This window comes from Elephas maximus, chromosome 14 (assembly GCF_024166365.1).
Source record: "Elephas maximus indicus isolate mEleMax1 chromosome 14, mEleMax1 primary haplotype, whole genome shotgun sequence".
NCBI classification, from domain to species: domain Eukaryota; kingdom Metazoa; phylum Chordata; class Mammalia; order Proboscidea; family Elephantidae; genus Elephas; species Elephas maximus.
In genome coordinates, this window is record NC_064832.1 from 19504193 (window position 1) to 19528791 (window position 24599).

The following is a 24599-nucleotide window of genomic DNA, read 5'->3' on the forward strand; positions in this document are numbered from 1 at the left end:
TTAGACTACGAACTAACGGGCAGGCGGTGGGGGGGGGGGGCAGGAAGAGGCTGTTCAAAAGCGGAGAGGAGTTACCAGACCTGAATTGCGGGGAGCCCTCAGGCACCATTCCTGGGGGCAGCAGTGGCAGACTGGCACTAGCATTCTGCTGCAGTTTCCTCAGGGAGAAGCAGCCAGCCACACAGCCCACTCACACCTCCGGAACCTGAGGAGAACGGCACTCTCGGCAAAATCTAAGTACTTGGGTATATTTTACTGCACCCCACCCCCGCCCCCAAGCCTGCTTCAGTGGCTGACCTCCCTAGGCCTGAGATAGGCCTGGGTGAGTGCCTAGAGCCATCCTCCTGGCCTTGAGGAAGGAAAAAATTTGCAACTGGGGGGAAAAGATAATTTGCTACCTCCATTAATCGGGGGAGCTCAGGACAGAAGCAGCTTCTGTCCAGCCATAAACCGTCTGTGAACCTTGAGCATCTTTTCCTTCTGCATGGGCTTGTGTGGGCCTATTTTGGGAAAACAGGCCCTTGTTGGCAAACTGCAACCTTTTCAGCTGTGCAGTGGAGAGGTGGGTGTTTGACGTTTGACATTGCTTTGCCTATTAAACAAGGTCCTCACCTATCCACAATAGGGACCTAAGGACTGGTAGCTCTACTCAGGTCACCCAGCCACCCGTGACAGGGGTCCAAAGATAATAGGTACCTCCCAGTCCTTACAACCAAAAACTTTGGGTGCCCATGGTCCCTCTGCAGAACCCACCCATCAGCACGCTCTAGCGAACAGAGACATGTTTTCCTCAGAGACACTTGGGGGTCAGGTCTCAGCCCCCTGCCTTGTTCAGACCTTGACCCCCTGCTGCAATCGGATACCAGTATATACACCAATCACCCCTGCCCCTCTAAGACTGTAGGACAGAGCCTGTACCACACACTTGAGATCAGCTACCTGGAAACCTGAGCTGAATTCATACAAGAAAACTGAATGGACTCCTAGACTGATATACCGGATAACAGCTCTAGCCAGCTGGGGGGAGGACACCAGAGCTCCAAAGGCAAAAACAATCAAGCTAGCTCACTCAACAACCCATAGGGGTATACCAAAACAAAACAAAGCAAGCAGCTACGACACAGTAAGCAAGCATAAACTAATACAATAACTTATAGATGGCTTGGAGACAACAGTCAATATCAAGTCACATAAAGAAACAGCCCATGATCACCTCAACAGGCTCTCAAAACAAAGAATCCAGGGATCTTTTAGATGAAAGTGCATTCCTGAAATTACCAGATGCAGAATACAAAAGTTTAATATACAGAACCCTTTAATACATCAGAAAGGGAATGAGGCAATATGCAGAACAAGCCAAGGAACACACAGATAAAGCAACTGAAGAAATTAGAAAGATTATTCAGGAACATAATGAAAAGTTTAATAAGCTGGAAAAATCCATAGACAGACAGCAATCAGAAATTCAGAAGATTAACAATAAAATTACAGAATTAGATAACTCAATAGAAAGTCAGAGGAGCAGAATGAGCAAGTAGAAGCTAGAATTTCTGAACTCGAAGATAAATCACTTGGCACTAATATATTTGAAGAAAAATCAGATAAAAGAATTAAAAAAAATGAAGAAACCTTAAGAATCATGTGGGACTCTATCAAGAGAAATAATCCACGAGTGATTGGAGTACCAGAACAGGGAGGGATAACAGAAAATACAGAGAAAATTGTTGAGGATTTGTTGGCAGAAAACTTCCCTGATATTGTGAAAGATGAGAAGATATCTGTACAAGATGCTCATTGAACTCCACACATGGTAGATCTTAAAAGAAAGTCACCAAGACATATTATAATCGAGCTTGCTGAAACCAAAGATAAAGAGAGAATTATAAGAGCAGCGAGGGATAAATGGAAAGTCACTTAAAAAGGAGAGCCAATAAAAATAAGTTCAGACTACCCAGCAGAAACCATGCAGGTAAGAAGACAATGGGATGGCATATTTAAAAAATTGAAGGAAAAAAATTGCCTGCCAAGAATCATATATCCATCAAAACTGTCTCTTAAATATGAAGGTGAACTTAAGACATTTCCAGATAAACACAAGTTGAGGGAATTCATAAAAACAAAACCAAAACTACAAGAAATTCCAAAGGGAGTTCTTTGGTTAGAAAATCAATAATATCAGGTATCAACCCAAGACTAGAATACTCTGCAGAGCAACCAGAACTCAACCCATACTGGAAAATCAAAAAAAAAAAACAAAGCAAGATTAAAAAAAAAAAAAAAGCCCAACACAGGGTAAGGGCGATGTTACTACATGAAAGAAGACAACATTAAAATAATAAAGAGGGTCTAAGAAATGTAATCATACACCTTCCATATGGAGAGGAAGATACGGCAATACAAAGAAATTAGAACTATTAAAAAAAAAGAAAAAAAAATTAAACAGCTCAGAACTCCTTTTCCGCCTTCAGTGGAACAGCTAAGCAGCACTTTCACTGGCTGTGAGAATGGATTTGTGTTTCTTTGTTATTAGTGATTTTTGGGAACAGATGAGCAAGTAAAGAGCACTAGATCTTTTGTATATTTTGTACTTTTATATAAAATCCTGAGAAAAAGTCTTCAATGATTATGGCATCAGTTTCAAAACTGGGAAATTTTGAATTTAATGCAAAATCAATACATCATGAACAAAGATAGCATGGGAACATTATGACGGGGCTACCAGATGGAGGTGTCTGTCTCCTAGAGACAGCTCAGATTCAAGCCAAGGCACAAAGTACTTGTAAAAGTAACAGAAGCCTTCCACATCTCCTTAGACTTACTAAGTGGACAGAAACACTAAGGATAACTGTACACCGATGCCTTTAACACTCTTGCTACAAATACTGTGTCCATGATCTGCTTTCTATGACTTCAGTGGAAAATCTTAATTCATTTTAGGAAAAAGCGAGCCTATTAAATTTTTATTATTTTTGACTGTATAGCATTTCAATATTCTGTTCTAGGCTTTCAGAAGCCAGCAAAAATATTCAACCGAGAAAAATTTGATGTATGATTTAACTTTCAGTATCCTAACACAAAATTAAAATTAAGGATGGCAGAATTAGCAGTAATTAAGAGAAAATTATGAGTCATAAATGAAAGCTATTATGACACATTTTAATATTAAAATGGGCACTGTAAGGACAAATACAAATAAAAAATAAGAGATTTTAATTCTCCCTGTAGAAAATAAGGTAGGAGGCTCCTTCCTCCCCTGTTCCTTTAGAATTCTCTTACAATAAAACATAATTATAAAACCTTCCTCTGTCTCTTTGAAAATCATGTAAATTGAAGGTGTTAACTAAAGATCTATTTAAATGTAACCTCAGGTAATTGTCCCCTAAATGCCAGACTCCTGGAAGATCAGCATAGCCTCAGGTATCCTGCCATAAGAATACTAGAAAATTAGCAATTTTGTCTTGAAACAATAAATGTAATGGGATGTATCAACTCAGCTAAATAAAGGATAAGAGGTCTTTCTGGCTCTGCCATCTCTTTATGAACTGTCTGTGCTGCTTCACAATCTGGTTTCCACATAGTGACCCTATAGGACATCACAATCTGGTTTATGCTTGTTCAATAATAAAACTTTTCTTTCTCTTCTGTATTTGTGGAGAAGCTTTCTGGGTTGGGAGTAGATTCTGTTCTTAATTAGATTTCCCCAACAGCACAAATGTCTTTCTTTGCTTTAGTAGGACCTCACTTATATACAAATTTACAATTTTTAATATGAATATTAAAAGATCAAGGACCCCTTTCTTTAAAATTGCAGCGTCATTTTTCTAGGGCATTTTTTTTTAAGTCAAAATAGTGGCAGAAGAACAGAATTCGGCTTAGTATAACTTTCAGGAGCTATTCAATTTCTATAGACTAGGTTTTAATCTAAGTGAACACAGTTAATTATTTTTGTTAACCCATTCTTTTCCACACTTTTCCGGACCTCACTCTTGAAATACTGAGAATGCAAAGCAATTACTTCCCATACATCCCCACTTGGGAAAGAAGACATAACTTAGAAGGCCCTGTCAGCAAATTCAGAAGAAGTCTGCTTCCGTAAAGATTACAGCCTTGGAAGCCCTAGGGGGCAGTTCTACTCTGTCCTATAGGGTCGCTATGAGTCAGAATCGATTCTAAAGCAGTGGGTTTGTTTTTTGGTTTTGGTCAGCAAAATTAGGGGTTGAGAAAGACTCACAGACAATGACTGTCATATTTATAAGATTCGTAGTAAGGCCTACTGGAGTTGTGAAGAACAACACATTTTGACAAGTTATCACTAAAAGTGAAGTCTAAGAGGTGCGCACAAAAATCCTCACAACCAGACCAATAAACATCATGATAAACAGAGAAAAGATTGACGTTGTCAAGGATTTCATTTTACTTGAGTCCACAATCAACACCCATGGAAGCAGCAATCAAGATATCAAAAGACACATTGCAGTGGGCAAATCTGCTGCAAAGGACCTCTTTAAAGTGTTGAAAAGCAAACATGCCACCTTGAAGACTAAGGTGCACCTGACCCAAGCCATGGTATTTTCAATCACATCATATGCATGTGAAAGCTGGACAATGAATAAGGAAGACAGAAGAAGAATTGACGCCTTTGAATTGTGGTGTTGGCGAAGAATATTGAATATACCATGGACTGCCAAAAGGACAAACAAATTTGTCTTGGAAGAAGTACAACTAGAAAGCTCCTTAGAAACAAGGATGGCGAGACTGAATCTTACATACTTTGGACATGTCAGGAGGGATCAGTCCCTGGAAAAGGACATCATGCTTGGCAGAGTACAGGGTCAGCGGAAAAGAGGAAGACCCTCAACGTGGTGGATTGACACAGTGGCTGCAACAACGGGTCAAGCATAACATTGATTGTAAGGATGGCGCAGGACCAGGCAGTGTTTCGCTCTGTTGTGCATAGGGTTGCTATGCATTGGAACCGACACGATGGCACCTGACAACAACAAAAATAGGTGTGTACTATTAGCATTCTCCCTTTAGTGTCACAGTTGGTGCTGATCCATTCGGTTTCTAGTTCTTTTCCAATGACTTAACTGGGCATATTTCTGTGGTAACTCCCAGTCATATGTTAACATGCTCAACTGCTAATTGAAAGGTTGGTGGTTCAAGTCCACTCAGAGATGTTTCAGAAGAAAGGCTGGTGATCTACTTCTGAAAAATCATCCATTGAAAATCCTATGGAGCACAGTTCTACTGTGACACACACGCGGCCACCGAGAGTCAACATCAACTTGATGCCAACTGGTTTTCTTCTTTTGGGTTGGGCTAGAGGATTCCCTCTGTAGTCCCAGAGCAGCGTGATGCTAAATAGACTGACGGTGGTGATGCCTCCTGCTCAGCTCATTAGAGCTGAACATTAGGCCAGCAGGGTTTCCAAAAGGGAAAACTGGAGGTGGAAAACATAAAGCTAAAGAAGTTGAAATCATCTTCTTTTGTTAAATGACTTTATCAGACCTAACACTTTGCAGTTTAGTATAAAAAAAACCCAAAAACCCAGTTTAGTATATTGACCTATAAAGGTGCCCAATGGTTAAAGATCTCGGCTGCTAACCGAAAGGTCGGCGGTTCAAACCCACTAGTTATTCCCAGAGAGAAAAGACCTGAGGATCTGCTCCCATAAAATATACAGCCCTATGCAGTAGCTCTACTCTGTCTTAAAGGATCACTATGAGTCAGCATTGACTTGATGGCACACAACAACAACAACATACTGACCTACAGCTTTGGTGTTCCATTTAGAAATTTGGTCTATGGCATTAAAAGTGTTTTATATTAGTTAAATGCATGGGCGAACTATTGCATTTGTATCTTTTTACTTTAATTAAATGGATCTGGACCTTTTGAGCAACAACCACAGAGGTTAGTTTTGTTTTAGATTAAAAGCTGAGATGCTGTCTTTAACAGTGATTTCTAATTAAATTTAAAAGCTGAAAATGTTTGCTAAAGTGGAGATTCCTGGTGATTGTACAATTGAGGACCAATGCTTTAATTTGAAAAGAGTATTTGCTATTCAAGTAGGGTTAGGCAAAAAAAAAAAAAAAATTCAACAAGAACTAATATATCAAAACCACAAGCCAGAGCACATTTCTTATTTGATTACTCTACCCTCAGTATGTCACCCCTTTGATGGATTTTCATGACTGCCCAGAGACAAATCATTTGTCAATGATGTTTTGTTTTTTTTTTTTTCTGCAATGCAGGTTTTGCTCAACAAAGCATTTCTGCTTCACTTATGCTTTTCCCTATAAAGCATCTAAAGTGAAATATTACTTTATCTGGCAGTCCTAATCACCCATAAAAGGAAGTTCAAAGTAAAAAAAAAAAAAACAGTTAAAGAGTTTTCAGGGCTAGTTTTATTGTATTACCTGAAAAGGATAAATGGAGAGATAAGATCAATAGTAATGGGCCGCCAGAGGGTGGCTGCAACCCTGAAGAACATGGGCTTTGGGCTCTCTGGGCACGCGTGAAGGGAATGAACAGATTTGACATTCAGGCAGCTGCTAGGTGACATGCTCAAGTAAGTGGGAAGTGCGAAGACTAGAGAAAATGCCTCAAAGAATGTACTAAACTCCACTTACGGTTCAGCTTCACTTTTCTGCTTCAAAAGGGTGGCACAGATGTAAGCAAGTTGGGGATAAGAGCGGAAGGTAAGCCATCCTGTTAAGTAAGTACTTTGGGATAGAAGAGTCTAAGAGGCAGCTGAACCCAATAATTGTTATTGTTGTTAGTTGCCGTCGAGTGAGTTCCAACTCATGGTGACTCCATGCGTGCAGAGTGAAAGTGCTCCACAGGGGTTCAAGGCTGTGACTTTTGGAAGAAGATCACCAGGACTTTCTTCCAAGTGCCTCTGGTTGGGTTTGAACTGCCAGCCTTTTGGCTAGTAGTCCAACACTTAACCACTTCTGCCACCCAGAGACTCTGAACCCAATGATAGGATCTATAAAAGCTTTCAACAAAGTTCAAAAGATGAATGTACAACATGGAAGCTGCTGCTACCTGTTCACAGACTTTTCTGGAAAACAAGAGAGGGTAGTGGGAAGTACAATGGTTTGGGAACCAAAGACCCAGTTTCCCATCCCAGCTCTGTCACTAAAGGATCCCGAGACATTGGACAAGGTAAGCGAGTCCTCTTTTAAAGGAAATGATTGCATTAAATGACTTGTAAGGTAGCTGAAGGGTGATGCTGTATTCTAAGCCATACCTTGGCTATACAGTAACAGTCACTGATGCTTCAATGTCACTCTTTAATTAATGGATATGTGTATATCTCTGGTCTTTACCTATCTACACAACGAACTAAGAAGTTAATCAAAATTGAAATTAAGTTACAGCCAAATGCATGACTTTTTGGCATTATTTTCTTAACCCCTCTATTAATACTACTATCATCTTAATTTACTCTTCATTTATCTTATATTTTTAGAAATAAAGCTTCTTTATAAATACCATGTATAATTTACTTCCATATAAACTCAAATGCATGAAACTCAGCTAAGAATATGCAGATCAGGATACTGTGTCCCTTCACCCCGGGGACACAGGAACGTCAAGGACGTTTCCGGAATGCTGGCTTCTGGAGGCAGAATTGACAGTAGGAGGACCATGGAGAAGACAGACACAAATCAGAATAGTCACGTATTTGATGTGAATTCTTGGAGCATAAAATACCCATTATCGAAGGTTAGCAAAATTTACACTGCAGAGGAGAAAAGAATGATTTGAGGTCACAATTAATTTTGAGTTATCTTGCCGGAAACAAAAAAAATCACATTCAGAGATAGAGATATAAACAGAATTTCGTTGTTTGTTTGACACCAGTAATATATAGAAAGGAGCCCTGGTGGTGCAGTTGTTAAGAGCTTGGCTGCTAACCAGAAGGTCAACAGATTGAATCTACCAGCTGCTCCTTAGAAACCCTATGGGGCAGTTCTACTCTGTCCTTTAGGGTGCTTATGAGTCCGAATTGACTCGACGGCAATGGATTTGGTTTTTGGTTTAACATATTGGGTTGTTATGAGTTGGAATCAACTTGACAGCAACAGATTTGGTTTGGAGCCCTGGTGGCACAGCAGTTAAGAAACTCAGCCGCTAACCAAAAGGTCAGCAGTTTGAACCCACCAGCTGCTCCTCGGAAACCCTATGGGGCCATTCTACCCTGTCTTACAGGGTCTCTGTGAGTTGGAATCAACTTGACAGTAATTGGTTATATATATATCGGAATTCGACTCGACGGCACTGGGTTTTATATATGTATAGATATATATAGAAAAGGAGCCCCTGGGTGGGCAAACAGTTAAAGGGCTCAGCTGCTATCAGAAAGGCTGGTGGTTGGAGTCCACCCAGAGGCACCTCTGAAGAAAGGCTGGTGATCTACGTCTAAAAGTTCACCTGTTGAAAACTCTAAGTAGCAAAAGATAGCAGCTGGTTGTTAATACACAGAAAAGAAAGCTCTTTAACTAATGCCATTTCCCCTCCCCTCTGAAAGGTGTGAACCTCTGCTGTGATAGATCAAGCCTAGTTGGCCGTTAGGCTTTTCTTCGCCTCTAAGAAATAATGGCTATTCCTAACAATGCCAATAGGGGAGGGTGGGCTGGTGGAGGGCAGGAAGCCACACTTCATTATTTTTGTTGGCAGCAGAGATGGATCTCCTCAAACGTTAGAGCAGGACCATTGTTTTGCAGAGGCAGAGTAAGCAGTTACAACTGGCGATGATTTTAGTGGCATCTTAAAACTCGGGAGTCCATCTTCTATTGCCTGAAATTTAAATATTAAAGAATTTTTTTTGGTGTATGTGTGTTTACCTGGAATCTCTTTTTAAAATCAAAATATTCCTATGAGATACCTCTCATATTATCTCATCTTAGGGTATATTCATCATTACTATCTTTTCAAGGACTGATTAAATAAATTTCTTATGAATTTAAGAATCTGATGGGATAAAGGATGAGCATATTTTGATGTGGCAGGAAATAAGCAGGAGTCTGACTTCTCTGAAGTCTCTTCCTGTTTATCTCAAGAAAAACTAATTCCTTCTTCCACCCTTCTTCTCTGGCATCTTATATGTGATGATACAATGTTAAATACATTACACACCATGTATTATAGCAATGTGTCCTCACATCTGTGTCTCTGCATTAGAAATGATGTCTTCAAGGTGGGAAACCACACCTTTGCACCTCCTTCACTCACTAGTTCCTGGCCTGGTTACTAGCATGTGGGACACGTGCAGTAATTGATTATTAAACCTAAATAACTGAATTTATTCTACAATGATATTTTATTTATAATTCAAACTTTAAATTTCTTAATAAACAAACAAAATAATTGGACTAAAATAGCGTCACTTTTCCTAAACTCTGATGATAAAGGTGATTGCAGGATAAAGCTAGATCATAATCTGACCTTGGTTTCTAAGATTAATCAGTTCCCAATTTTTTTTTTTTAATTTTTAGGGGACTCTCCTAACTACCTCTGTGTCTGCAGTACCTGCTTGCCACTCAATTTCTCTTTAGAATTAGAACTGTTACTGAGATGATGGGGAAATCAATGCCCCTTCCTGGTGGAAAAAGCACCATTCTGGGCTGATAACAATCTGTGAGGGGCAATGATGCTAAAAACTAGCAGGATCACTAGTAGTCATAACCATATTAAATAAAATTGAAAAAAATTAAAAATTTTGGTTAAATATCTAATATTGTTTAATGATTCTGAACTCAAGGCATGTTAGAATACTTCTGAAACATTTTCTCTGAGAAGGTCAAATCACTAATGAACATTGGCTTGTTAATTCCCAAAACATCACTATGAAAACTTTGAAAGTTCAGGAACAGAGTGAGAAAGAAAGGGGGAGTGGCTTGTCCCCCCTCAGCGCTTGGTTTAAAACAAAGATCTAAGTCTGTATATTTTGCTGTAATTGCTAGAACTCTTGCTTTCCGACATGAACGACATTTCCAAAGGAAATAAAACCCTCCAGTATACCAGCAACATGGCTCTGAGCAGTTCTAATTTGATTTTTTCGTTTGTTTAACACAACTTCTTGGAATGGAATATGACTGGAAGTAGAAGCAAAATGTTGAGAAATTAAACTTATTCTGAAATCACTGCCTACAGTTGGTACACAATATTCAAGTTATGGTATTCACTCAACCATTTAACTGAGAAATTTTGACAAATGTATGTGCTCCATTCAGGGACCTGTGGCAGACACGAGGGAAATCAAGTGACTAAAACAGACCACCTGCCCTCATGGACCACCACCCGACTGTGTTTGTCATACTGTGGTGACTTGGGTGTTGCTACGATGCTGGAAACTATGCCACCAGTATTTCAGATATCTGGAGGGTTACCTATGGTGGGCAGGTTTTGACAGAGCTTCAAGACTAAGATAGACGGGAAGAAAGGCCTGGTGATCTTCTTCTGAAAATTAGCCAGTGAAAACCCTATGGACCTGTTATGGATTGAATTGTGTCCCCCAAAAATGTGTGTCAACTTGGCTAGGCCATGATTCCCAGTATTGCGTGATTGTCCACCATTTTGTCATCTGATGTGATTATCCTGTGTGTTGTAAATCCTACCTCTATGATATTAATGAGGCAGGATTAGAAGTAGTTATGTTAATAAGGCAGTGTTCAATCTACAATATTAGGTTGTGTCTTAAGTCAATTTCTTTTGAGATATAAAAGACAGAATCGAGCAAAGAGGCAGGGGAACCTCATACCACCAAGAAAGGAATGCTGGAAACAGAGCATCCTTTGGACCCAGGGTCCCTGTACTGAGAAGCTCCTATACCAGGGGAAGATTGATGATAAGGACCTTCCCCTAGAGTTTACAGAGAGAGAAAGCCTTCCCTCGGAGCTGGCACCCTGAATTTGGACTTCTAGCCTCCTGGACTGTGAGACAATAAACTTCTCTTTGTTAAATACCATCCAATTGTGGTATTTCTGTTCTATCAGCACTAGATAACTAAGACAGATTACAACAGAATATGGTCAGATATAGTGCTAGAAGATGAGCCCCCTAGTTTGGAAGGCACTCAAATTACACAGTGGCTGCAACAATGGACTTGAGCATACCAATGACCTTGAAGATGGCACAGGACCAGGCAGTGTTTTGTTCTGTTGTACTTGACGTCATCATGAGTTAGTTGAAGCCCACTTGATGGCGACAACGACAACAAAGCCCTCGTGGAATTTACAATCCAGAGGGAGAAACAGACAATGAGTAATGCCACAAATAACCTGAGATGACAATACTGAAAAGTGCTAGAGATCAAGGTGCTGAGAAAGGGTGTGCTAATTCCCTGAACCTTGATTAGTGGCCCTGTGGGAGACCTGCTTGGGTTCTATTAAAATAATAATGCCCTCAATTTAAGGTCTCTAGGTGGTGCAAGTGTTTGCAATCAGCTGCTAACCTAAAAGATGGTGGTTCAAACCCAGTCAGTGGCTTTGCAGAAGAAAGACCTGGTGAACTTCTTTCATAAAGATTACAGCCAAGAAAACCCTATGGGGTAGTTCTACTCTGCAGCACACGGGGTTGCCATGAGTTGGAATTGACTTGATGGCAACAGGTTTGGTCTGGTTGCTCTCCGTTTAAGGAATATGTTTGGGAAAAAGTTGTAGTTACTCAAACGTGCCTTAGACATGGTGGGTGTGCAATGAATGTTCACAAAATGCAGTCAGTAAGAACAAAAAGGCTATAGATCTGAAAATATTCAATAACGAATATAAATATATTCCAATCCACATTGAAAAAAAGCATCATACTGATATGATATGATCTTACCCCTATTGTTCCAAAGCTTTCTGGCTTTCTTCTCATCTTTTTCTTGCACAGGTGTGTCCATATCCATTTGATCAGGTACCAGAGAGACTTCGGGCTCGGGATGACATTGAAGGGAGTAGGCAGAGTACCTCCTTCTTCAAAATAACTCATCCAAAGCTTTGTTCGAGCAAATTTCCATTCTATGTCTGCATGGTCCTGAACAAGAGAACATGACAACAGCTGACCAGGTTCTTAATAAGTAAGGTGAGATAAACCTCACAGAGAGCTTGTAACCTGACTTTGAGTGGCTGTTGGAACATTATTTGTTTATAAAAACGCTGCTGACTCCTGGAGATGGTTATCTAAACATTTCAGAGGATGGCTTACCCAGGTAAGGAGGCACAGCTCTCATGTCACTTCTCATCCTTCCCTCTTCAGTGGAACAGATATCTAAAGTCATTCCATGTTAAAGAAACTGCAGGGATGAGTTATGACTGAAGATGAATCTGTATTTCCTGCAGCGTAGGCTTATGTTACCCTGCTTCATTAGATTCTGGCCAGAAACAAGCCTTTGCATCTTACCTAATCCCTTGAACCCCTGCTTAGGCGAATGCCACCTTCACATATGCTCATGGCTTAGCCTTCAGGTGCTGTTGGGAAAAGTCTTATTGGATATGTTTCCATGTGGATACTTCTTGTCCACCTTCAGGCACCAGGCATACACTCAGAAAGGAGTTCCTCTAACAAATGTAGAAAAGGGCCTCTCTGACACAGCACTGGACCATGAGATAACCTTGGCCAACCCACATCAGATAGGAGCACAGCCCTTGGTTTCCCACAGCCCTGGGGCCATCCCTCTGTCCGTTTATTACACACACCTTTTTATCAACCACCTGGGAACAATTTGGAACACTTTTTTTTTTAATTGTGGTAAAGTATGTAGATAATAGAACGTTTGCCATTTCCACAGTCTTCATTTGTACAGTTCAATGACATTAATTAAGTTTATGTCAAACAATTAGCATAACAATTAACTTTGGAACATTTATGGCAATTTGATATAGCGCAGCCAGTCTCCTCCTAAACTGGCCATTAATCTGATCTGAAAATCTGGGAAGTAGGAGGTGGTAGAAAGTAGGTATACATGGAATTCAAAATAGTTCATTGTAATCCATTAATATAAAAAAAATTCAGATTTTAGAGTAAGATAATAGTCTTAGAGTGTGCTTCATTCTCATATTCCTAAATTATGTGTGCTGGTGAATGCATATGTTATATGTACATTTCTACTCTGCACAGTATGGGTTTTAGTGTAGACACCAGGCAGACTGAGTTTTGAACAAGAATCACCATATCTAGAAAATGCATGGCCTTCCTTGTTGCCTATCAAATGTTTGGTTGAATGGTAGGATGGTTGGATGGATAGACGGAAGCCCAGAAGCCACAGTTTCCCTCCCCTCTCTTCTTTTCTCCCTCTCCTTTGCTATCTCTCCCTCATTCCCTTTCTCTTTCTAGACAGCCTTATAGATTCTGGCTGATAGTACTGTACTGATAAAGAACGGTAGATATTATTTGCTGCAGTCATGGAGAATGTAACTCATTTATAAAAAGTCAGTCACTTAGACAAGGTGTCTGCCTGTGAGTAGCACTGATCCTTCCAATTCTTTGATTTGCACGGGGTCACAAATTAAGGGCTATCCTTATCTCATTATGTTCTGTTAGTTTAATCACAAAATAGGCTCTTGCTTCACAGTTTGGGATCCTGAGAGGGTCTATAACAAAGTCTATAGTAGTTAGAAAATGCTGGAGATGAAAAGTTCTAAGCTGGTGATAGCAAAATTCAACTTCCCTTACCCCCCCACCAAAAAAAAACCAAACCTGTTGCTGCCAAGTTGATTCCGACTCATCCCGACCCTATAGAACAGAGCAGAACTGCCCCACAAGGTTTCCAAGGAGCAGCTGGTGGATTTGAACTGCTGAATAATGAACAGTTAGCAGCTGTAGCTCTTAACCACTGTACCACCAGGGTTTCCCTTACCCAAATACCACCTTCTAACTCCTTGTCAACATCTGAAACTTAGCTTTAGTAGTCCCTCCCAGGAAGCCTGCCTGCCTTCCATCAACCCTTGCCTGCCACCTTACCCCCAATCTCTCTTCCATACTTCATTAATTTTTTTTTGTTGTTGTTATATCTCTTATCTCAATACTAAAAATATCCATGAATTTTCTTTTGTCCCTAGCACCTTATTTTTTTCTTGAAAGGACTTTGTTCATTATTCTCTGCAACCCTAAACTCAAGCCTATGCCCGGCATATATTAAAAAAAAAAAAACCTGTTGCCGTTGAGTCAATTCCAACTCATAGCGACCCTATAAAATAGGACAGAGTAAAACTGCCCCGTAGAGTTTCCAAGGAGTGCCTGGTGAATTCGAACTGCCGACCCTTTAGTTAGCAGCCATAGCACTTCGCCACTATGCCACCAAGTATTCCCAGCATATATTAGGTGCACAATAAATACTTGAGCAAAAGAATGAGTGGGCAGCAGGCTGTAGATATGGCCTGCATGGTTGCATCTTTCTTTCAACTGTTAAATGTTCTTCTTTTCCGATGCTTTACCCTACATCTTTGAGTTAGGGGTAACCAGCTAAACAACCAGTTGCCGTTGAGTGAATTCCAGCTCATGGAGACCTCATGTGCACAAAGTAGAACTGCACTCCGTAGGGTTTTCAAGGCTATAGCTTTCTGAAGCTGTTAACAAGGGCTTTCTTCTGAGGTGCCTTTTGGTTAATAGTCAAGCACTTAACTGTTGATGCTACCAGGGACTCCTTTAGTTAAGGGTAGCAGAGCAAAAAAACAATGGTTTCTGGGTAAGTTCCCCTATTCTGGGACAGGTGAAAGTGAACATTCCTGGCACACTCATGTGCAATGAGACATCATGTTCGGGGTGCTGGGAGGTACTCCTGCCTCAGGTTCTCAGTGCCTGCTCTCTTCTCAAGTAGTTGCAGAGCTTGATCTACATATAGAGATTTGAGATGATGCTCATCTCTGTAATGAAGCAACCTAGAAAAACACACCCCAAAAAGAAGCAAAAAGAAAATGTCATAATATTCTTGTATAATGTTCTCTTCTTGATGAAATTGGGACATTTAAAGTTTTAGAGGATCCAAATTGTTAGCAGCGTCTCTATATATTGCTTGATAATTAGAGGCTTTCATGTCTGTAAGAGAATCCATATTTTAGAAACGTGTTAACTAAAAGAATACAGAACTTCTGAAGCAAATATATGGAGACGATCTGTAAAAATTTCAGATGTGTAAGATGTTTAGATGAAGTTCGACATACCCACCATTTCGGATATTCCCATGCAATTATAAGGCCTAGGTATAGCTAGAGGATTCATCACATGTTGGAAATACTTCAGTCTGTGAATCAGTAAATAAAAATAATCTATTCTTATTTTTATATCTGGACAGGAACCTTATAAGAAATATACGCCTCCATAAAGACAGTTTAAATAAAATCCATAGAATGCTGCTTCTCAAAATAATAGTAATAACACTCCAGAAGTTTAAGAATAGATTCAAGGATGCAATATAATTGTAGTTATTCATGGAAAAAATGGCAACTTGTATTTAGGCTTCTAAAATGCTGCTTGCCTAATGTATAACTGTGAAATACTTAAGAAATATATTTCAATCTGCTATGGGTTTTGTTTTGTTGCTATTGGTCACTAGTGGCTCATTCACTAGTGTGTAAGTCCAAAGGGATAAAAGCTGTGTTGTTCATTGCTATATTCTTCATTCCTGGAACAGTGACTGGCAATAGAGTTTGTACTCAATAAATGTTTGTTGTATGAATGAATAAGTAAATTAAGCAATGTTGTTTGGATTCTGGAGTTTCAAATAAGCATACATAATCAGGATTATTACAATATTCAGGGGTACTTCTACGTTGCTTTTCCCAAATTTTAAGAAATTGAAAAATCTGTGGCTTTTTCCTTTCTGAGCTCTCTTTTGTGTCTTGCCAAGGTGGTAGGAGCTTGCTTATATCAAGATTTTTAAATTACATGGATAGAGACAGCACAAAGCCTGAAGGGTACAGCATAGAGGTGAGTTGCCTGTTCATAAGTCATACCTCACCTACTGCTTGTCACAGCCAATGACTGCCTGGCAAGCAAGATTTCGTCTATTTTATAATCATGTGTAATATGACAAAACTACAGCCACACATACTGCACTGCTTAGAAACCTGAGATAACCCATTTATATTATAATTCCATTCTTTTTCCTCAATCTAGCCAATTACAGATTTTATTTCCTATGATAATAGGAAGGGAAATAGCTAGGCAAAACACATTCTAGGGGGAATACGGATATAATACAAAATTAGTCAACTTACAGCAATAAGTTGGTAAGAATTATTCATCATTGCTATTAGCATGTTGAGTAGGACAACCAGAGAGATGACATTATATGTCCCAAACATGGTGGCACCCACAAACTCAGTGAATTCATGCTGTGCTTTGACGTTGGTCACATATAAATTGATGAGCCCAAATATTGACCAAAACAGGGACTGCAGCGTCTCAAATAACCTGGAAAAAATACAAAGTTACACCAGAAGCTATATTAATAGAATCATTATAGAATAATATAACAAGAGAACTTGGCTACTCTTATGTATATTTGATTAACTGACAAAAACATATTAACGGAAAAACAACAGCTTAGGGCAATCATAAAATTACCTTAATACAAAGAATTAAAGGAACTAGTACAAATAGTCTGTCTAGTTTTTGTTGGGTCCCAGGGTCTTTGAAAGGTGAATTTAGCTTCCTAGGGCAGGGGGAGGAAATCAAGTCCACAGCATGTTTTTGTATGGCTCATGAGTTAAGAATAATTTCTGTGTTTTCAAATGACTGGGGAAAAAATCAGATCATTATTATTTTATGAATTGCACGAAATTCAGATTTCAGTGTCCATAAATAAATTTTTATTGAAACATATCCATGTTTAATCATTCTTGACTTGTCTATGTCTGTTTTTACAGGGTTGAGTAGTTGCAACAGAGCCAATTAAACACCGTGGAGAAAACAGAAGGAGTAGAGGAGCCTGGTTAATGCCAGGGTACAGGATGAAAATGTTGAGCCCTGCTCTTCCTGAAACCAAGACTTGCTGCACATTCTTCCCTTGCTAAGACCAGCCCTTGCTCAGAGGATCAAAGAACCTGCAATCCTGTGCACGACTCTTAAAACAAAACTCTTGTTACTTGAAATAACTCATTTGCAATCCTCACAAACAAGAAAATCTAACACAAAATGCCTTAATTGGCATACAGGAATTATTTTCCCAAATGTACAGATTTTTTAAAGAAGTAAACAATTTTGTATTTATAAGTGTAGAACTAAATTTTAATTATAGGATATAGAATTTATTCTTTATTTTCCTAGAGCTGTTCAAACTATTGTAAAGTAACAAGGGTACTTGATTGATAGTCTTCAATCAGATTGTGCCTGTCCAGCAGGGATGTGGTATTTCATGTATCCTTAAAAGATAAACACAAATGATAGATTCTAACGAGACTAGGGAAAGTGAAATCCAATTCACTGGTCCTAGACAAAGGCCACTAGAAATTATTCTTTGAAAATTTTCTGAGAAAAAAAGTAAATTTGGTCATGGCCATGAGTTCTTTATTTTTAGTAACTTTAATGACAACTTCTAAAACTAATAATAGTGTCATTCAGATGTAATGTGAAATAATCATGATCTTTCTTCTCAAATAGTACAAATACAATTCAATCAGTATACCCCTGATATTCATAGCAATTCAGAGAAAACTAAAGTTAAATAGCATAAGTTATACAGTAAAACTTAACCATATAAGGAAACCCTGGTGGCTCAGTGGTTAAGTGCTATGGCTGCTAACCAAAAGGTCAGCAGTTCGAATCCACCGGGTACTCTTTGGAAACTCTGTGGGGCAGTTCTACTCTGTCACACTGGGTCGCCATGAATTGAAATTGACTTGACAGCAATGGGTTTGGTATGGGTAACCACATAAATCCCTTAACAGCTACTTTTCAAACATTCAAATAAAAACAGTTATGCAGAATAAATGGACTGTTACAATTGGATAGTGCTTTTTTTCCTTCTGTCCAAATTATTAGGAAATATAAGCAAATCCTTTGGCAAAATATTTATTAAGATATTTGAATTAGAATTTGAGAAAAAAGGAAATTCAGAATTACACGGCATTTTGTGATTGACTATGGATTTCCTTCTGATTTGTATTTTCTTTTTGTGTTTTCAGTGGAATGAATCAGCAGTGAGATTTGTAGAACAGTACCACTTGACTAAAATATAATTACTTCTTAGATGAATTAAGACCCTGGAATAAAGACCTTGGTATCTCTAAGTAAATTGTTCTTTTATTATATGAACTTTTTTTTAATCCATCTAGGTTAAAATTTCAGAGCCATTGCTTCCAGGAATGTTTTGGTCATTGCTGTTGTTAGGTGCATTCCAGTAGATTTCAGCTCATAGCTGCCCCATGTGACAGAGTAGAATTGCCCCATAGGGTTTTCTAGGCTGTAATCTTTACAGGGAAACCCTGGCGGCGTAGTGGTTAAGTGCTACGGCTGCTAACCAAAAGGTCGGCAGTTTGAATCCACCAGGCGCTCCTTGGAAACTCTGTGGGGCAGTTCTACTCTGTCCTATAGGGTCACTATGAGTTGGAATTGACTCGACGGCAGTGGGGGGGCGGTTGGGTTTTAATCTTTACAGGAGCAGATTGCCAGATCTTTCTTCCGTGAAGCTGCCGGGTGGGTTTGAACTGCCAACATTTTGGCTAGCAGCCAAGCACTTAACCATTGTGCCACCAGGGCTCCTTACTCACACTGTAAGAACATTTAATTAGTGATTCCCAGAGCTATCAATACCAACGTTGCTCTCAGAATGAAGGGTCATTGGCTGTAGAACATCTCACATTGACTGGACATGCTAAGTATTGACCTAGTTCTGGGGTGAGATAAGGACAGAAACCTTTCCAGGGAAATGCCACAACCTAATTAAACGCCCCCTGCACAAAGCCATGGTTGAAGACTGACTCCTGGCATTTCTGTGGGTTGAGGTTGCAGCATTGCCTTCCTGAAGATAACATTATGTCTGTTGCCCTTGAAGTTATTTCTCAACTACTACTTTTTAAAAATCAGTTTTTGTCCCTAATTAAATACTTACAACTAGAGAAAGTGAACAAGTAAAAAGGCAATGTATTCTATAGTTACTTGAGACGAAAATGATGAGGAAACATAAATTAATGCAAGTCACTTCTGAGTATGCTTAGTTTATAAGCAATAAGTGGCTAAGAGCTTGGCTGCTAACAAAAAGGTTGGCAGTTTGAATCCACGAGCTGCTCCTTGGAAACCCTATGAGGCATTTCTTCAATGTCATATAGGGTTGCTATGAGTTGGAATCAACTTGATGGCAATAAGCTGAATGCAATATTAAAACCAATAAAGTATGACACCTATTGGTCATTTCCATTCATTAGGAATACAGCTTCAATAAGCATAAAAGGGTTTTGCTTAATGAGACCAAACCTGGGAGGGTCTCAGTGCCAAGCCCATGCACTTCTCTTTATAGGAGAGTCCCTTACCCAGAGACTATTACCTTAAAATTAGATATAAAATAATTTCAGAGACTAAACATTTTTCTTCTTTTAGTGACATGTAGTTCTTCCTATGTTAATAAGAAAACACGGAAGGAACAGGAAGAAGCATCCATTTGCTGGTGGAAAATGCACAGAGGGTCATAGAAGACACTTGGGGCCCACATAGATGCTCTGGTGGCTCAATGGTTAAAACAGTCAACTGCTAACCGCTAATCAGAAGGTCAGCAGTTCGAATCCACCAGCTGCTCCACTGGAGTAAGATGTGTCAGTCTGCTTCTGTAAAGATTTAAGCCTTGCAAACTATGAGGCAGTTTTGCTCTGTCCTCTAAGGTTGCCGTGAGTCTGAGTTGACTCAGTTGTAGTGGTTTTTTAATTTTTTTTTATTTTTCCAGAAACTCACAGACTGGAAGGGGATCAGGAAAGGCCTTCTTGAGAAAGTACATCTGAGGTTGGTTTTGAATGAAAAGATAAAATTTTACCAAACAAGAGGGCAGAATAGGGGCATTCTGGAATGAGGGAAGAGCATGATATACTTGGGGATCTACAACCCATTAGGAAATATCGAAGACTAAAGTGTTAATGGGGAATGAAGAAAGATGAGGCTAGAAAAGAGGGCAAAGGCCAGATCATTGAAGGACATGATACGTCCAGCTAGGGAATTTGGCTTTAGCAAGAAGAAAGGAGAAGCTGTTTAGAGTTTTAAACAGAGGCGTGACAGATTTTTTTTTAGAAAGTACATTCAGGTAGCACGAAGGGAGACACATTAAGGGAGGCAGAGTCTAAGGGCAGGAGGATTGGATGCAGGCATGGGCAGTGAACAAGGGAAGGTGGCACCATGATAACGAAGAGCAGGAATAGAAATTTACTGACTGATGGGGCATGGAGGGGTAGGCGAAGGAGGAATGGGGTATAAAACACAAGTTTCTGATTTAAGTAACTGAGTGGGTTGTGGTAGCATTGACTGAGGATGGGAGTTGAGGAAGATTTTTGAGAAAGACTATGATGAATTCTCTTTAAGTCCTTGTGAGCCATACATGGAGGAGCATCCAATAGGCTGTTGGACATAGAGGTCTGGAGGAGATAGATTTGTGCGAGTTACATGTGTGTAGAAGAATTCTCTTATACACATACAGCAAAATCCATAATAATACGAAAATTTTCCAATTGCTTTGTGAAGAGGATCTGAGCAGCGTATGCTAAGGCAGACCACTATTTAAAGAGCAATAATTAAAATATATGGAGCCCTGAGGGTGCAGTGGTTAAGAGCTCAGCTGTTAACCAAAAGGTCGGCAGTTTGAATCCACCAGCTGCTCCTTAGAAACTCTATGGGGCAGTTCTACTCTGTCCTATAGAGTTGCTATTAGTTGGAATCAACTGGATGGCAAGAGGTTTTTTTTAATTAAAATATAATTATAAAAGAAAAGTAAGTAGTGTTAGAGGAGTAAGTCGTGAAATGAGAGGATATAGTGACAACAGGAGTTAAAGGAGGATAAACCAATATAAAAAAAAATTCATAAGGTCGCTACAAGTTGGAATCATCGACTAGGGCTTAAAAAAATGGAAGTGTTAAAGAAGGTCAAATGAAGCAACACACTGAGCAAAATATAAACAGCTAAATATCCACTGGTAGTGGCGATATGAAGGCTTCTAGATGATATTTTCTAGAATACTTTCAGTACTCAGTAGAGCTACGAAAGCAAAAGCCAAATAGCAATGAATGAAGAAAGAAAGAGAGATGATAAACCAAGACTTTTTATATAGGTTTCTTTTTACGGTTGGAGTCCTGGTGGCACAGTGTTTAAGTGTTTGGCTGCCAGACCAAAGGTTCAGGTCAGTAGTTGGAATCCATCAACCACTCCTTGGAAACCCTATGGGGCAGTTCTACTCTGCCCTGTAGGGTCGCTATGCACCAGAATCGACTCGACAGCAATGGGTTTGGGTTTTTTGGTTTGTTTGTTTTAGAGCTGGTTGACTGGAAAGAGGGAGAGAGGCGGGAATAGTAGCTAGTGGGGGACACAGAGTTAAAAGTCTCAGCACACTTTCATGCCCTGAGTGGAAGTGGTGATAGAAAGGGAACTATCTGTGATATAGGTGAGAGACAATATTCTACTTTGTTTTATGTTCTTTGGACATATTATCAGGAGGGACCAGTCCCTGGAGAAGGACAACATGGTTGGTAAAGTAGAAGGTCAGCAAAAAAGAGGAAGACCCTCAATGAGATGGATTGACACAGTGGCTGCAACAATGGGCTCAAGCGTAATAACACTTGTGAGGATGGCACAGAACCGGGCAATGTTTGTTCTGTTGTACATAGGGTCACTATGAGTCATAACTGACTCAATGGCACCTAACAACAACAATAATAATGATAATAGTAAGAAGAATGGATAATGTTTTTGACCACTGGTTATAACATGCTTTGTGTTAGATACTTTACATGAATTATTATGCATTTTAATTCTTATATAATAAGATGTTTGAGACCATGAGTGGTGTCATGGATTGAACTGTGTCCCCCAAAAATATGTGTCAACTTGGTTAGGCCATGATTCCCAATATTGTGTGGTCATCCTCCATTCTGTGACTGTAATTTTTGCATGTGTTGTAAATCTTGATCTCTGCCTGTGGTTAATGAGGCAAGATTGAATTATGCTAAAGAGGATTAGGGTGGGATTCTAACAGCCTTACTAAGGTCACATCCCTGATCCAATGTAAAGGAAGTTTTCTTGGGATGTGGCCTGTACCACCTTTTATCTTACAAGAGATAAAAGGAAAGAGAAGCGAGTAGAGAGGGGGGAGCCTCATACCACCAAGAAAGCAGCACCAGGAGCAGAGTGCATCCTTTGGACCTGGGGCTCCTGCAAGGAGAAACTCCTAGTCCAGGGGAAGATTGATGAGAAGGACCTTCCTCCAGAGCTGAAAGAAAGAAAAAGCCTTCCCCTGGAGCTGACCCCCTGAATTTGGACTTGTAGCCTACCAGACTGAAAGAATAAATTTCTCTTTGTTAAAGCCATCCACTTTTGGTGTTTCTGTTATAGCAGCACTAGATGACTAAGACAGATGGTAAGGGAAAACGGCTTAAAATTTACGGAAGATACAGAATTATAAAAAGAGAATTGAAGACCAACAAAAGAGCAGGAGGCCCTAGGATATCACTACAAGTCCTCTCACAGCGACTGATATCCATCACACTGAAACAGGGACATCTGGAGACAGTTGACCTATGCCCAGTACTCTCTGCTTAATAATACTAGGGTTTATTAGTATATTTTTAATTTGGAATAATTTTGAGCAAAAATAATTTGTTGATTACAGATTTATATTCAGTTACCTGAAAAAAAAAATTAAGTAGAACACCTGATTTGTTTTGTTTGAATGGTTTGGCCCATGACATTTGGGATATGCAATTATCTGTTGCTTTTCATGATAATAGAGGAAGCCATTGGTATGGATAAAGCAAAAATAATATCTAATCCAAGTAATTCAATACAGTTGCTTTTGGAATACAATTTCTATTGGATATTTTGCATTAGACTTCTCTAGCCATACTTATCTTGGACTGGTATTAAAATTAGTTTGTAATATGTAATAATATATCAAAAAAACAATAATAAGGCAAGAGGACTACTAGGAAACTTAGGGGATCATAACTCAGGACAGGGTTAGGTGAAATCGTTTTAATTGCAGAGCAGTCAGACAGCTGAGATGGGGATGGGTTTTGGAGCCAGAGCTATTCCCTGAGCTAAAGAGATACTTCAGGAGGTAGGTGTTATGTGAACATTCTTTCTGGAAGACAAAACCTAGCATCAGAAGGATATTACAACAGACACAGATGGGGTGGTCTTTGCAAGCAGTTGACCTCAGGCACCCAGTTCAAAGAAATGAGAGAATTGGAAAGACAGAGCACACAAAAGGCTCTCCATCAGAAATTCAGGAGGGTAGGAGCCAGGCAGATGATATCCGGGATGACTGTTAGATGTGCTTGGCTGCTAACCAAAAGGTTGGCAGTTCAAGTCTACGCGGAGGCACCTTGGAAGAAAGAACTGGCAATCTATCTATAAAAATCAGCCACTGAAAGCCCTATGGAGCATATGGGGTCACCACAAGTTCGAACAGACTCAATGGTAACTGGTATTTGGTTTTGTTAGAGACAGAATTCTAGTTTATGAAGGGAGAGTCTGGTGGGATCTGACTGGTTTAAGTCCCTAGTCCTAGTGGTCCTGGGCAAATTACCCAGTTAAGGAACACAAAAGAGTGATGAAATACAGAAATTTGGATATTAGAACTGAGACACACTCCAAGGCCAAGCCAGTCACATGGATGTTGCCGCAAGGGATTGAATCTCCTTCAGACAATCCTACCCAGAGTCAGACGAGAGCAGAAAGATGACAAGGCTGAGTAAGCTGGTTGGGCTGCAGAACAGCTGCTTAAGGCTAGAAGGATAAAGAGGTGGGAATAAAGGATGAATTGACAAGTGGAGGCTGGGATGAATTCTTGTTTTCTTTACGATTCATGATTTGTCTCAAATCTATTTCTGAAGGGATTTGAAGTAGCTGAGGCTGAGATTAAAATTTTATGCACATAAAGACAGATGTTGATTAAATAAAATTGTGTTTTACATATTGGGATCAAAAAAAAGAAAGATACTAAGTTAAACCAACAAGTGGTTTAGTTCATGTGAAATGACTGATTTCTTCCCACTTGAGGAATTACTGTAATCTCTTACATTACATAACATTCTATGATGGCCCACGATCAAGATCTGACTACAAAATGACCATGTTTTCACATCATGGTTACTGTGTAGAGGAAAATCACCCAATATCTTTATTTATCTGCTAATTAAACCAAAAAAAGCAAACCAGTTGTCATCGAGTGGATCCAGAGTAGAACTGCGCTCCACAGGGTTTCCAATGGCTGATTTTTCTGAAGCAGATCCCCAGGCCTTTCTTCCGAACCACCTCTGGATGTATTCCAACTGCCAACCTGAGGGCTTAATGGTTTGCCACACCCAGGGATTCCTGTCTGCCAATTAACAGGCATGTGGTGGTGGGCCCAGTGAGCAGCAAACTCAACGGCCATGAGCCTGTGCTGCCGGCAAACCAGAGGGTGAAAGCA

At 39.7% G+C, this 24599-nt stretch overlaps 1 protein-coding gene across 8 annotated transcripts in view; it reads right to left on the minus strand.

Annotated features, from left to right (window-relative positions):
* TRPC4 (transient receptor potential cation channel subfamily C member 4) overlaps window positions 1-24599 on the minus strand; it is a 385590-nt gene that overhangs the window by 15029 nt on the left and 345962 nt on the right. For 6 of the 8 annotated variants that reach the window (XM_049853358.1, XM_049853355.1, XM_049853356.1 and 3 more), the window contains 2 exons: window positions 16215-16410; window positions 11839-12033 (listed from right to left, as the gene is read on the minus strand). In XM_049853358.1, coding sequence (XP_049709315.1) covers window positions 11839-12033; window positions 16215-16410 — 391 coding nt within the window. The remainder of the gene's footprint in view (window positions 1-11838; window positions 12034-16214; window positions 16411-24599) is intronic. The other 2 variants (XM_049853360.1, XM_049853359.1) reach the window with 1 other exon arrangement.